At 37.2% G+C, this 16,029-nt stretch overlaps 1 protein-coding gene across 1 annotated transcript in view; it reads right to left on the reverse strand.

The window, feature by feature from the left end:
* Positions 1-9,334: 9,334 nt before the first annotated feature.
* Positions 9,335-16,029, reverse strand: part of LOC150107767 (ATP-dependent RNA helicase DDX19A-like) — a 273,572-nt gene continuing 266,877 nt past the window's right edge. Inside the window, exon 11 of the mRNA XM_090392182.1 lies at positions 9,335-9,399. Coding sequence (XP_090248308.1) covers positions 9,335-9,399 — 65 coding nt within the window. The remainder of the gene's footprint in view (positions 9,400-16,029) is intronic.

The following is a 16,029-nucleotide window of genomic DNA, read 5'->3' on the forward strand; positions in this document are numbered from 1 at the left end:
TATATTACTGTGTATCCTTCTCCTCTGTCCAAGGAAGCGGTCACTTTATTGTAATAAGTAAGTAGATTACTAAAACATGACATCCCTTTAGCAAATCCATGCTGTCCATCAAAGATTATACCATTGTTGTCTACCCAACTCTGGATCCTAGTTCTCACAAGCTTCTCCAACAACTTAACCACAACACCTGACACACAGATAGGCCTATACTTTCATGCTTGAGTTCGATCACCTCCTTTATGAAGTGGCACAATCTTGCCCTCCTTCCACTCCTTAGGAACTTGACCAAGTGCAAGACGCATATTAAAAAAAATATGTCAAGGCAGGTGTCAACTCTTTGGCACATTCCTTCAGAATACGCGGTGATATATTATCAAGTCCCACAGCCTTATTTACATCTAGTTTACTCAACTTCCCAAACATCTCTTGCTCACTTACAGTCAGTCTCTCCTCCCCATCATCAACTGCTCTTAATCTCTCCATGAAGTCACATTCACAAGATTGAAAGATCTTTATGAACTGCTCATTAAGTATCTCCACCACACATTCTGCAACAGCTGTCTTTATACCATTTCCTCCAATCAATGTCATCCTTCCATAATCATTTTTTCTTTTGCTGGCTACATATCGAAAGAACTCCCCTAGGATTCTTTTTGGCTTCATTAGCTAACTGCTGTTCATACCTCTCTTTAGCTACTCTCACCAACCAAGTCACCCTCCTTGCCTGATCTTTGTAGACCTCATGAAATTGGTTACTTCCACTTCTCTTATGCTGCCTCCACAATGCATTTTTCTCTGTATTGCATGCTTAATCTCTTTATTCATCCATCTCACACCTACCTTATTTAACCTTCTCACCCATGGTATACATTTAGACATTGCATCTACTAAATAGTTTCTGAAAAATCCCCCAAGCTGCATTGATCTCTTTTCCAATTTAACTGATAATTCCATAGTTATGAAACTTAACTTGTAAACAGAAATTAAGTAAGATGTAAAATATATGTTTGGGGGGGGGTATAAATTATTATTATTATTATTATTATTCAGGCCTCCAAGGAGTCAAAAGACTCATCGAGGGAGGTCCTTCCTAAGACATAAAGTCTGTCAAGACTCATCGAGGGGAGGTCCCCTCCTGAGAAACACAAAGTTTATCATACCACTCTTTAAAGTCACTGACCGTTCTCGCTCCCACCACTCGATCAGGCAATGCATTCTACGGCTCAACCACCTTCCACACAAAGAAACCACTCCTTACCCTCTTGCTCACAGTTTCCTTTCGTAACTTCCAGGGATGGCCTCTTGTCATCACTCCTTCCCGCTGATCAACCAAGCGAAAGAACTCCCCAGTGTCAACCCTGTAACCACCTCTCAACAGTTTAAAAGTCTCAATCATATCACCTCTCCTTCTTCTATCCGCCAAACTCTGCAGTCCACATTCTCTCAGCCGATCCTCATAACTATCATTGTACAGTCCTGAAACCATCTTTGTCATCCGTCTTTGTATCCTTTCCACAGTTAATTTATCCCCTTCAAATCCTGGGGACCAAATCTGAGAACAATAGTCCAAGTGTGGTCTGATCAGAGACTTATACAACGGAATGATAACCCTCTTATCCCTGCAGGTCAGTGTCCTTCTCATAATAGCAGCAATCCTCTGTGTTACCTTCACCACCTTTGCAATATGTCCCCTAAACTTCAGGTTTCTATCAATCATCAACCCCAGATCTCTTGTCTCCCCTACTTCCTCCAGCATAACTCCTCCCATAGAGTATGCAGCATCCCATCGATATTTCCCAAACCTCAAGACCTTACATTTTGCTGCATTAAACTGACACCCCCATTCCTTTGCCCATCTATCTAGCTTATTTAAATCCTCTTGCAGGGCTACCACATCTGTGCTATTACTAATAATCCTTCCCAGCTTCGCATCATCCGCAAACAACTGAATATCCCCCTGCAATCCACTGGCTATGTCAGTGATATAAAGGTTAAACAATATAGGTCCTAGTACTGAGCCCTGTGGGACCCCATTTGTAACCCTCTGCCTCCTGGAAACTGCTCCACCATACACAACTCTCTGATACCTATCAGACAGCCAATCCTGAATCCAGTTGACCAATCTGACATCCAGACCCATGTGCTGCAACTTAAATATCAGCTTATCATGTGGCACCCTGTCAAATGCCTTCGCCAAGTCTAAGAAAATTGCAGTATATGCCTTTCCCTCATCTAATGCTCTTGTAACTTTATTATAAAAGGCTAGCATATTGCTAAAACAAGAGCGTCCTTTCACAAATCCATGTTGATTCTCACAGATAACATTACCCTCATCTGCCCAATGCTGTACATGGTCCCTCACACTACTTTCTCCAAGATCTTAACAACTACTGATGACACACAGACTGGCCTATAATTAGACACTTCCAGTCTGTTACCACCCTTATGCAATGGCACTATCTTACCTTCCTTCCATTCCCTGGGTACCTTTGCCAAAGCCAGACTTTCATTGTAAAGCCACGTTAAAGGTATTGTCAATTCGCTAGCACATTCTCTCAAAACTCGTGGCGAAATACCATCCAGTCCCACAGCTTTACTGACATCCAGAGTACTCAGTATCTGAAACACACTCTCCTCCTGTACCTCCAGACCTCGTACCAGTCCTATCCCTCTAGCATTAAAACTGACTCCTCTAGGATGAAATACTCCAATAAAGTGTTCATTGAACAATTCCACTATGTCCTCTGCATCAGTCACTCTATTCCCATTTTTATCCCACAATATCATTCTTCCACAGTCATTTCTCCTCCTACTGGCCACATATCTGAAAAATTCCCTAGGATTTTCTTTGGATCTTAGGGCCAATCTCCTCTCATATTCCAGTTTCGCTTTCCTTACCACACGAGTCACTCTTCTGGCCTGTGTCTTATATTCTTCACCCATCCTCTCTTCACCTGTCTCCTTATATCTCTTCCATAGCCTCTTTTTCGCATGCAGTTCCTGTTTAATGTTGTTTGTCATCCACTTTACTCCAAATTGCGCCCTCTTCTTCACTCGTGGTATACAACTTACCATTGCTGATAACAAATATTCTTTCACAATTTCCCACGCACTGGTGATATCCCGGCCGTCCAATTCCTCCCTCCATGAAACTTCCCGAAGTTGACGTCTAAGACTATTATAATCACCTGCCTTATAATTCCACATAAGTTCCCGTCTCTTTGATACTCCTGCATGTCTATTCATTTTCCATGTCAACACCATATGGTCACTCTCTCCAACTGGTGGGAGAGACGTCAACTCAGTTATTATCAACTCTTCTGATGCTATAACCAAATCCAAAATTTTTGAACCTCTTGTTCCCTCTGTTACATGTTGCCTAAGACATTTGTCCCTCAAGAATTCTAGAAATTCCATTCCCCTATTGTTATATGCATGTTCCTCTCTCCAATTTATACTACTGAAGTTAAAATCTCCCATAACAATCATTCTTCTTGCACTTGCCAAACTTAGCTGTCTAAACATCTCCTGGTCCCCATCCTCTGTGCTCCTGGGTCTGTAGCAACACCCCACTAAATATCCTGTCTTGCCTACCTCTAGCTCACACCATACACTCTCAAAATCATTTGTCTCACTTCCTTCCAAATTCTCCACTCTTAGAGGACATAGGTCATCACTTATCATAAGCAGCACCCCACCACCACGCTTTCCCCTCCTATCCTGACGAAAAATGCTATACCCAGCGACTTCTATTCCTGTTTTTATATCCTCTTCTGTCAACCACGTCTCAGTGATCGCAATAATTTTTGGCCAGGCTGATGCTATCTGCGCCACCAATTCCTCTCCCTTATTCCGGATACTCCTGGCATTAGTATACAGCATATAAATGCCATTGTTTCTATACCCAGCATTATCCCTTCTAGACTCCACTGGGCTCAGTCTTACCTGACATTGTCTCCCTTCTCCCAAGTATCCATTCCCACAAGAGGCCACCCCTGCTATCATCCTCCCTGGGACACACTGACTCGTTCAGAACAGCAATCTCTCCAGATGCCTACGCCCTTCCTCATTCAAATGTAAACGGTCTCTCGCATACAACTCCTCTCTTTCCTCAAACGCACTCCAAGCATCCACATATACCAGTCCTCTCTTGTCACACATTCTCGCTATTATGCCATTCAATATCACCGCTCTTCTGCTCAGCTCATCATTATCATACCTAGGCAACACGCACACTATTTTTCCTCTCTCTGTCTTCTTCCGTACAGTCTCAAGCAAAAATCTCATATCTCTCGCTGCCCGACTTACATTACCACTCAAGTCATTCGTTCCTACCATCACAATCATCTCATCCACCCTTTCACCTCTCTTAATTGCCATAGCCACCCTTTCTATTGTTCCTCCTGGCAAACACTTCTCACGCATCCTATCTTGAACACCACGGATCATTGAGTCGCCATACATTATACCTCTTACCATTCCCTCGCTCCTATTGTTTCCATTCTCTCCTCTTCTTTCATTCCCATACCTCTCTCTTCTACTGTTTCCATTCTCTCCTCTTCTAGCACTCCCATACATCTCTCTCATTCCCTCTCTCCTACTGTTTCCATTTTCTCCACTTCTAACACTTCCATATCCCTCTCTCATTCTGTCTCTCCTACTACTGTTTCCATCCGCTCGTCTTCTAGCATTCCCATACCTCTCTCTCATTCCATCTCTCCTACCGTTTCCATTCTCTCCTCTTCTAGCACTTCCACATCTCTCTCTCATTCCGTCTCTCCTACTGTTTCCATCCTCTCGTCTGCTAGCATTCCCATACCTCTCTCTCATTCCCTCTCTTCTACTGTTTCCATTCTCTCCTCTTCTAGCACCCCCATACCTCTCACTCATACTCCTTAAATTCTCTCTCTCTCCTACTCTGATTTGCCTTGCATTTATCTCTTCCATTCTCCTAATCTTATCTTTCATACTTCTGCTCTCATTCACTAGACATTCCATCTCCTCTTTCAACTCATCTATCTCCCTCTGCAGGTCAGTCACTCTTAATCTAAATTCACTCTCCCATACAAAACCATCTCCTAAACTTCCACAGTCACTCACACTTTCCACACTATCAACTATTATTTTCTCATTCGCTCCTATCATACTACTTGTCTTCCTATTCTCCATTCCTGGAGCAACAAAGTCTGATATCGATATATCTAATGTATTTATTTCCTCCAACTGCCTGCATTTGGCGCACATACGCTCTCCACTCTCTTTAACAAGCCACATATGTAATTCCCGAGAAGCATACGTGCCGCAAGTACTGCATGCCACAAAGTCCTTTATGATATTGCTAATAATTGAGTTTTTAAATGGCGGAGGACTTGGCGTTACGCCACTTGCGACTGCTGCTGAATCCACCATCATTCCTTACTGCCGAGTAGCGTAATCTTTAATAATTATTCAATTAATAAATAAGAGGGGAAAAAAGTACAAACATCAGAACATTTAAAGTACTAAATATAATTAAATAAACGAAATATAACTAAATACAGTAACTTAGCTTCGTTTTGTCTTCCACCGTTACGCGTTCGATTCCGACGGTACCAACATATATTGTATCGCGACAGCAACTAACTTCCAAAAAAACAACCACTGAAGTACACTCGTATTCAGAGAAACAATTTAGCACTCAAAAACGTAGAAAAACGGGGGAAAAAGCGGACTATTCACCGATTAAAAATCACTTTCTTCTGCACAGCTCAAATTCACCGCCACGTGCTACGGCGACGCTAGCGCCACTCCCCAATTACCTATAAATAAGAGCATAAGAGATTAATGTTATACCTCTCTTCCTTGCTGTGTGTGTGTGTGTGTGTGTGTACTGTTATAATATCAAACAATATGCAACAATGTTTGATCAAACCACTAAAAATCAGGTAATGTGTGTGGGAGAGAAATCAAGGGTAGAAATAAATTACCTGTGGAAAATGCATTTAAGAATCTGGAACTAAAGAAGGTGAAAGGAGAGAGTGATTTAAGACAATAATTTCTCAACAAATAAATAAATGAAATAAAAAAATAAAGCAGCAAAGTTTTTAAAAATTTTATGTAGATCAGTATTTAACAAAATCTCCAAGTTACATTTTTACATGACATGACATTATATTTTACATAATATGACATCTACATTTTACTTAACATATTTGAATGCTACTTCTTTGTAAATAAGTAAATGTTAATACATATGCTAAAAACATCAGATTATGAGAATAATGACAATTATCAATTTAATTAAGTGGCAAAATAATCATAATAATAAAGGCACTTGAATGGCTGAATGTCTTTAAGCACTTAACTGAAAAAGAGTGATAGTCTCAAACCTTACAGACCTTTTTCAGGTAACGCTAAGTTAACTTATCTTAGGCAGAAACTGCAGAGGTAAGGCACTTATGACTTGAGCATTTCTTTTAACAAAAAAAGGGAAAAGTCTGACAGCTTTTCAAGGGTCTTTCTTCAATTAGTCTGCCTGTTTTGCAAGAAGAAATCATCCAGTCTCCTAGTTCCTAGCTGACTAATGTTCAATGATAAGAAAACCCATCTCACCAATAATCGCGTACTGATTTCTGACATGTACCCTCAGGAGGTGTACAGGATGTCATGACAGCACAATATGCAAAAATTACATCATTAGTAACTTATCGGCAATTTTTTTCCAAATTAATCTGTTATCTCTCAAGACTCAAACGTTGTCATCTGTCTTCTAAGGCACTTTGTTACTGTATCAATTCACTGAGATCTTAGTTTTTAAAAAAATTAAGTTCAAAAAGGTGCTTAGAACAATTTTTTTTTTTTAATTTCATTTAAAACATTAGTAGATTTTACACCTTATCCTAAACAAAATAGCAGCACAATATTTTATCATATTGTCATCTATATAATAGGTTTTCTTTCTCCTTTTATTCTTTATTTTCAGTTCTTTTAAATTCAAAATCAGCATAATTAATTTTTTCATTATTAACAATCTGGTTAGTATTTCTGTTGGTTCATGTTCATACAGTAAGTTCTGTACAAGTACTATGCCAATTTTTACCTTCAAAAAATGTATGTCAAATTAATAATCAAATTTAATTTGGATCTTTTTGCCTGGTTGTGATAATGGAGCTGTCTCATTACCAAAATAGCTGTGCTTGTTTTGCTTTGATAATTAAAAATGAGCTTAATGAATTTCTCAGATAATCTTCAGTTTAATTTGTTCTTTAACAATATGAAAGAGTCATAAACAGCATACTGAAATTATCAGTGATATGATCCTGATGTGGTTCTTGTCAATTACTGATATTAACCCAATGCAAAGCTCAATGAAACAAAGCAATAAGTCCAAACTGATATAAACAACATTTTAGTATGTATATATATATATATATATATATATATATATATATATATATATATATATATCACAAACCTGTAGTGGTCATTCTTACTATGCTACATCCATCACATAGTAAGAATGATCACTACACAGTTTGCATTAATCTTAAAAACAAACTTGTTGGGGGGAAAAATGAATTGAATATCTTAATGACTAGAAAGGCAGTTTGATTTCATTGCTTCAATATGAATATTCTTACTGAGGTCTTATTCGGTTACATCAGCTGTTGGGTTAAAGTGCAATGAATTATAAGATTTTGGATTGCATAAATTTAGAGTTAGCTTAAGTCTGCCAATTGCCTATGTTTTCAGATCAACTTGCCAGTTTTGTAGGAAGTAAAACTGTTTTCAAGAGCGGTCTCCTTCTGGAACCAGCTAACCTGATGAACAGGCTTACTTGACAAAAGGATTGATTAAGCAAACCCAATGAAGGATGAGGATAATATAAATTCAAATTCATACAAAAAACCTTTGTAAGATTTTTGTGCTATATAAATCACTAAATATAAATGGATAAGATATACATAATAGCAGAAATATACTAATCAAAATCACTATAGGTTTCAAGAATATTTTCCAAACTAATATCTATCTATATATATATATATATATATATAGATTATATATAATTTTTTGGTCTTTTTTTTTCATTGAAATATGTGTTTTGATATTTCAAGGCTCAAAATTTCACACTCACAAAATATAATTTTTTCATCTTTTTTACATGTTCGTGAAATATGTTTTGATATTTCAAGGTTCAAAATTTCACACTCACAAAATAAATTATATACTATCGAATTTAAAAAATATTATCCTCAGACTTCCATGGAATCGAGACTCATGCTGTCTGTATTGACACAAGGAGACAATGCACATAACCAGAGAAGAAAATCAAGATTCTCTATTAAATTAAGAATACAATAGAGATGGGGGAGAAATAATAATAAAACATAAGGTTGAATTTTGAATGCCAACAGTGAAAAAAAAAAAAAAAAATGATACTGCATATCCTTCACGATATGCAAAACTACTATTTCATCTTTGCAAAACATTCCAATAACAGTAACCATAAAACCCAGTCACATTGGCATAACATTAATGCCACTGTTTTCAGATCTATGATATCACTATATATTTATTATCGGAAATTAATTATTAATTCAAACTATAAAGAGTATATATTGAAGTTTATCATAGTTAATACAACCACATAGTGAATAATCAGAATGTTCAGAAAACCAACTTGCAAAATAATGCTTGCACTGTTTGTAGTATGCATCAGTTCACATATGATCAGGTACCTTGTTTTGATTCTTCTTTATCTTTTTTTTTAAGTTTAACACTTAATTAAAATTAGCACGAATGTATCATATTTTACAAGAATTCCTTGTAAACATTTAAACCTTGTAAAAATATTGCTGCACGATACCCAATACAAAATATGAAAATGTAGACAAGAACTTGAAAAAAATCAAAATCAATAAATTAATCAATGTCTTAATATAACAAAGAAATATAAAACATTTATACTTGCTAAAAAAATTTCCCCCTATGGAAATTAATACATTTATAACAATTTCAAAACTAATTGTCTATTTGTACAAAACTATATATTCGAGTGTGAGGGGGTAGGCGTCTGGAAAGTTCTGATAAACACCTAGAACAAAAATTAATATCCTAAAATAAAAAGAAAAAATTATTACATTTTGATGAAACATGGAGGGGGGGGGGTTAAAGGGTTTTAAGATATGTTCTTTCTTGTCATTATCATGATTATATATATTATTATTATGGTATTTGTTCTAGGTGTTTATCAGAACTTTCCAGACCCCCCCCCCCCCCCCGTACATCAGGTATATAACAAAAGATATTGTGGGATGGGGAGAGAATACTATTCTACAACATTTTTATTGTTTTAACAAATGCTCATCTTCTCTATTTCATCAGCATCATCTGTATTCAGTTTATGAATTTTGTGACCTAAACACAAAGAATAAGATATATGCACTTTTCATAATCAAATGAGCAGTTCTTATTAACCTTAATATAAAAATTAATTTTAAAATCATCAATGAAAAAAATTCCAGAAAAGTACCAAATACTAAATAAAAGACTAACTTAAATTAAGGGGATATTAAATCCCACATAGTTTTAAAACCGAATAAGAAACTCAAAGATTCGGTATCGGCGAACACTTAGCGTGAGCTAATGCAAGTGACCCTAGTACGTAGTACAATACCGGACGACTCGTTGCAAAGGTGGGGGAAGTTCAGATCGCTATTCTTAGGTATAGCGATCATGTGTGGTGAAAGACAACTTGGTGGAATCAAGAAAACATGCAACATTCTTAACGAAAAACACCCACTAAGAAAGCTTACTTCAAGTATGGAAAGAAGACTAACTGGATAAGTGACTAATCTTACTTTAAGAAAAAATACATGATTTCTTCTCTACGTTTCTGCTAGATAACGTAATTCCATAGTTATTGTTCAGCAGAAATCGCATGTATAATTCAGCATTCTTCTCAGAACCTATTTGAAGAAAGAAAAGTGACTAGTCATCATCTCTTTGTATAAAGTGATCAAAATTAAAGTATCCCTGTTTAGGAGCACTAATCAGTGATTCAAATGCTGCAAAATTTTTCAGGAATACAGTGTGCATCATGCAGAAGCAATACTGGAGTAAAAGTAGTTCCAAAATTCAACACCGGGGCACTGTATGGTGTACCAAATGTAGGTGCAGTAATTTTTCTGTGTGTGTGTGTGTGTGTGTGTGTGTGTGTAAGTAAGAAGGAGAAAAGCAACACAAGCATAAATAACACATTTTTATTCACTTAATATTATGGATTTAAACCCATTATGGATTTATGGGCTGTACTGTTCGATGTGCTGCCCTTCTCTGTATGATACAAACTGCATCCTTCGTGCAGTGTGTTCAATGGCAGAATGCAGCTGGTTGGGAATGATTTGTGCACATGCTGTCTTATGCCAGATTTGGCAAGTTATCATGATGATCTTGATAAACCCTGTCTTAGAGAAATCCCCAGAGCCAGAAGTCACAGGGAGTCAGATTAGGTGAACGAGGTGGCCATGCAGTGGGAAATGCACGGCTGATAATTCTGGCTTCCGTAAAATGTCTTTGAAGAACCTCCTGTACAGATTAACTAATTGTGGAAGCAGCCCCATCCTGCATGAAAATGACTGAATCCATGCACAGGTGCTGCTGTATCTGTGACACAATGAAATTGTTTATCATATCGCAATACCTTTCGGCACTAACTGAGCAGGTCACAGGACCTGATTGGCAAATGTCCTCAAAGAAAATGGTCCAATGAGTGAATACAAAGGAATTTGTTGGATTACATGCAAGTTTTGTATAGTCTATACTCAGCAGGAGTATTTGCAGTTCCATTCAGATGAAAGCGAAAAATCATCCATGGCCATGCAGTGTCGAACTCCACTTGGAGTTTAAATTGATTGTCAGTCAATTTTCAATATCAGCAGGCAAAACTCCTGTGTCAAGGTTATCTTGAATGGGTAGAAATGCAAGAGTCTTCCATAGAATTTTCCAGACGGTTGCAAAGGCACATCCAGGTGTCTTGATACAGCCAAATGTATCTCTAAAAAAAATGTATCTTTTTTGTATGTACCTTTTTTTTTAACAACTGTATTTTTTTTATCACTCAGATCAGCTGCTAATCTTATATGAATCACAAATCTTCCCAATTTTTCTTCTTAAGAAAAAAAATATATATAAATATATATATATACACACACATCTTTTTATGTGCTTTTCATCTATGAAATATTATTGGTAAATCTGTAGTACATATGTACTGTGGACTAAGGATTTTTTCCCCATTTTTATCACTTTTATATGTATGTTTTGTAATTTTTTAATTTATTTTTTACCAGGTCTAGAATTTTCCAGACAGTTGCATAAGGCACATCCAGGTGTCTTGATACAGCATGTGTAATGCATTAACTAACACTCTTATTCATGGCCTGCTCCACAACGGCAATAGCAACTTCATTCACTTGTTGTGAACAGATTGGTTTGCGACCTCTGCCACATTTAGCACCCAACAATCCTGTTTCTTCAAAATGACAGAACTAATCATTCATTGCAGAACACATGGAGATAATGGACCTCCTCTTCATTTGTTCAGGTGACGAAATTTTCAGACCGCAACAACAGCATTGCAATTGTTTAGGTAGTACAGCTTCACAAGCAAAGCACATTGGGGAAATGTTAGTGCCCTCAATGTGGACAGTATTAACAGCCAGAATGAAAGGAAAAATCCCATGTCCATCTTTTTAAATCCTATTGGTGCCTGCCAAGTTGCATGGTATGCTTAAGTTTCCATCTTTCAAAACACACCACACCACATCATACTAGGTTCTATAGCTTTTTAACCTTTGTGGATGAGATTGGTATTTATAAAAGCTTCCTTCTGGTAAATGGGTAGAATAGAACCCCAGCGAGTTCAATGACAAACATCACTGTATTGGCATGCTGATAATATTGTGTCAGTATACATCAACCACAGTCCACCTGAACATCCATACACACTTCATGATTAGTTTCCCATGACATCTGTGATTTTGTGATCTTAGAACATAAATCTCAACCTTCTGCATTCCAGCTATTCAAATAGCTCATCTTTCTAGGTGACCATGTCCACAACTGGACATGGCCACCTAGGAAGAAGCAGCTTCCTTTTCCCAACACCACTGACTAACCTAGGTGATTTTGTGGAAGTTTACAGTGATTAATTGAATGTGAGAAAAGGTCACCTATTAAGTATAATGTTCTTTCTCTCTCTCCTGCAGAGTACCAATCATTTATAGGGAGGATTTTGGTGTACCATCTTAAATGTGAAAAGAGTACTCCAAAATTTGCCAGTGTGTTCAGTGAGGTAGCAGAGGTGGATTTGAATCTCAGTGTGAAGCTGGATATCTGTTAATGTCTTTAGGCATCAGATGAATTTCATTACTGGAATGAGACCACTGTCTTGCTTACTGAAGGCCTATGGTGACTTGGTAAAAAGACATCTCTGGTCTCTTACAATAGGATTTCTAATTTATATGACCCTTGACTAACCCATAACACTAATATGCTGAATTTGGCCTTTCACAAGTGAGATGAATTTCATCACCCAGTGTGAGACCACTTACCTGCTTACTGGAGGCCTGAAAAAGTTCCACATGAATATGAGTGTTAGTTAATGCAGTACACATGCTGTATCAAGACACCTGGATGTGCCTTATGCAACTGTCTGGAAAATTCTAGACCTGGTAAAAAATAAATTAAAAAATTACAAAACATACATATAAAAGTGATAAAAATGGGAAAAAAAATCCTTAGTCCATAGTACATATGTACTACAGATTTACCAATAACATTTCATAGATGAGAAGCACATAAAAAGGTGTGTGTGTGTGTGTGTGTGTGTGTGTGTGTATATTTTTTTTTTTTTTTAAGAAGAAAAAATAGGGAAGATTTATGATTCATATAAGATTAGCAACTGGACTAAGTGCTGAGTGATAAAAAAAAAATAGTTGTTAAAAAAAAAAAGGGGGTACATACAAAAAAGATACATTTTTTTAGAGATACATTTGGCTGTTGATGCAGCCAGAAAAGAAATATGATCTCTGGATCATATTTCTTTTATGAAGATCTGGGTATTATCCAAGAAAAGGGGTGATGAAGTGTGATGGGACTGCATTTTGGTAGCAATAATGATTGTCTCCTCACTCCACTGGAAATCAGCCAGGAGATCAGTATTTACTGCATTGATTACAGAATATACTGAAAGTGGAAACATTTGAACATTACACAGTTTCCACATGAATACAAAAGGACCATAATTTCATGAACAAACTATGGAGAAGATTTAGGATTGGTGAGGGTAGGTATTGTGCAGAAGGAAGATTATGGGTGAAAGTACATAGTCCTGAAGTACTCTAAGTATTGGTGGAAAAACATTAAGCTGATACTCAAATGCAAGAGATGGAAGGCACACCACAAAATGGTAATTCAGAAAGAAGACTGTCAGACCTGATCAAATGTTCTGAAAATGTGAAATGCAATGCTATGGGTTTCTCCAAGACTTTCAATGGTGGGCATCTGATAGGAATTGAGAGTAACAAAATCCATATTGGTAGCCTGTATGTCTGTGTGTTGACAACCTTCTTGACCATCAGTGAGAGTGCCGAGAAAAGGAATGGAATAATGATGGATGATGAGTGTATGATGATGGTAATTGTATGGAGTGCAGCAAGATGAGTTAATTTAATATTTATGGTGCAAAGATATTGTGTAATTTTTAGATTGTTGTGTGTGATATTAGTGATTGGAACACATTGTTTCATTAAATTTTTAAACAGTATTTTAAATTCTCTATTTCCTGTTTAGTACTCTCAAACAAAATGGCAATGAGGAGGAGATCACTGTGTAGGTTGACACAAAAGTCAAATAAAGTGAATGGCATGGATTTTTCGAGAGTGTATGGTGCCATGATCGTAATATGTATGGGTGGGAAGATACTGCAAATATTTAGGTGGAGAGGTTGAATGAGAGAGAGAGAGAGAGGAGCAAATGTGAATATGTAGGAAATGAGATATGTTGATCGACAATGAGGCTAGTTTGCATCAGAGTAGGGAAACACGGCATTGTAAGTGAACTGGACATAAAAGAAGATTATACCAGTGTTAAGAAAGCATTTGAAACGGACAATGAGGCAAAGAGTGTAAATGACAACAAGAAAGTGTACGAGAATGGTGGTGAAAAACAGAGTAACTGAGAGCGATGAAGTTAACAAAAGTGAATGATAGCAAAAAAATGATGCAAGATTGGAAAGCAGAGCTGGTGACGATAAAGCAAGACATTACTATTATTATTAGCATCTGACTTCCATTGAGTCAAAGGCTTCATTGTGAGGAAGTCCATATTCTCTCATGCAAAAGAAAGAAAAAAAGAAGCAAAATGTGCCTTAAATCCATGCACAATTGTTAAACTTACCACACTTTTAGGCAATGTATTCCACCTCACCATCACTCTCCATACAAAGAAACTGCTTCTCACTCCCCTGCTTACACCTTTCCGTACAGCTTTCAGGGATGGTCTCTTCTTCTAACCTGTCCTCCATGAAAAATTTCCTACCCATTAATCCAACAACAACCACTCACCAACTTTATATGGATGGTGTGAGCAAGAGAATGAGAAATAGGTTTCTTTTTGCATGGAGAGGTGTGAATGATTGGAATGCAATGTTGAGAACATTTTGAATATGCTTAAGGCATGGTATGATGGGCTGTGTATGATAAAAGAGACCTCCTAGATGAATCTGTGACTCCATAGTCTTAGGATAATAATAATTCATGTGTCTCAATCATATCCTCTCTTCTTCTATTCACAAGGCTCTGCAGGTTGCATTCTCTCAATCTCTCCATATCTGACATTTCATAGACCCGATACTAACTTAGTGAACCTTATAGGGACCTTCTACAATACTTCTTCATCCCAATGTAAACCAGGTAACCAAATCTGCACAAAGTAGCACATATGTGGCAGAAGCAAGGGAGCCATAACTTCTGCATGTCAATGCCCTCTTTATCATTGCCATAACCTGTTGTGATGTTTTCATAATTTTAGCAACGTACCTTCTAAATTTCAAGTCTCTCTCTACCATCACTCCCAGATCTCTCATCTCTTCCACTTTCTCCATTAACTGTATACTCCACATCCCAACCTTGCCTACCAAATTTCAAGATCTTGCACTTTGCAACATTAAAATGGTAGCTCCATCCATTTGCCCACTCACACAGCATAGTCTATTGAGATTCTCCTGCGAGGTCAAAACATCTGCTCTAATTCTCATGGTTCTTCTGAACTTTGCAGCACCAGCAAACAGCAGCATATCTCCAGTTAGGCGATAATGTAATTAACATACAAGTTAAACAATAATTATCCCAAAACAGATTCATGCTAAAAGAGGAAGTAAAAGTGGGAGTAGACAAGAAAGGAATGGAATAGACTGGAATGTAAGGGGGAAGCAGTTGGATTTGCACAGGTTCTGGGATGGGTAACAAGAGAGAGGAATGGTTCGAGGAAGGCATGGAGGAGTCAGTGAAACTTGATATGAATCCAAAAATAAACTGTTAGGTTTATATATAAACGAATAAGTATCAGAAACAATGAGAATGAAACTGCTGCATTTATTGAGTTCATTTACCCAAAAATTGTTGGGATAGGTGAGACAGGGTTGGATAAGAATGATATTCTGAAAGGAATAGAGATGAAAAGGCATGTTAGAAAAGGAATAAATGGCCATGCAAGGGAGAAATAGCAACATTGGTTTTGAGACTGTATGCTGTATGTTAGAAGTGAACAGAATGAAATATGAGGCACTGAATTAGAACAAAGGACAAATGTAAAATTCTGTATAAAACTGGAGAAATCTGCCATGGAGACCCTTAAATTACTTCATAAGGCACATGAAAAAGCCATGAGCTGAACTCCATGTTTTGGGTGGCACTTGCATTTTAAGAAGGTCAGAACCACTATGGATGATCGCCCAGCAGCACAACCCATGAAAATGTCAAAAAA

Source organism: Typopeltis vanoorti, chromosome 4, assembly GCF_054136105.1.
Source record: "Typopeltis vanoorti isolate ZY-2024b chromosome 4, IOZ_Tvanoo_1.0, whole genome shotgun sequence".
Classification (NCBI taxonomy): domain Eukaryota; kingdom Metazoa; phylum Arthropoda; class Arachnida; order Uropygi; family Thelyphonidae; genus Typopeltis; species Typopeltis vanoorti.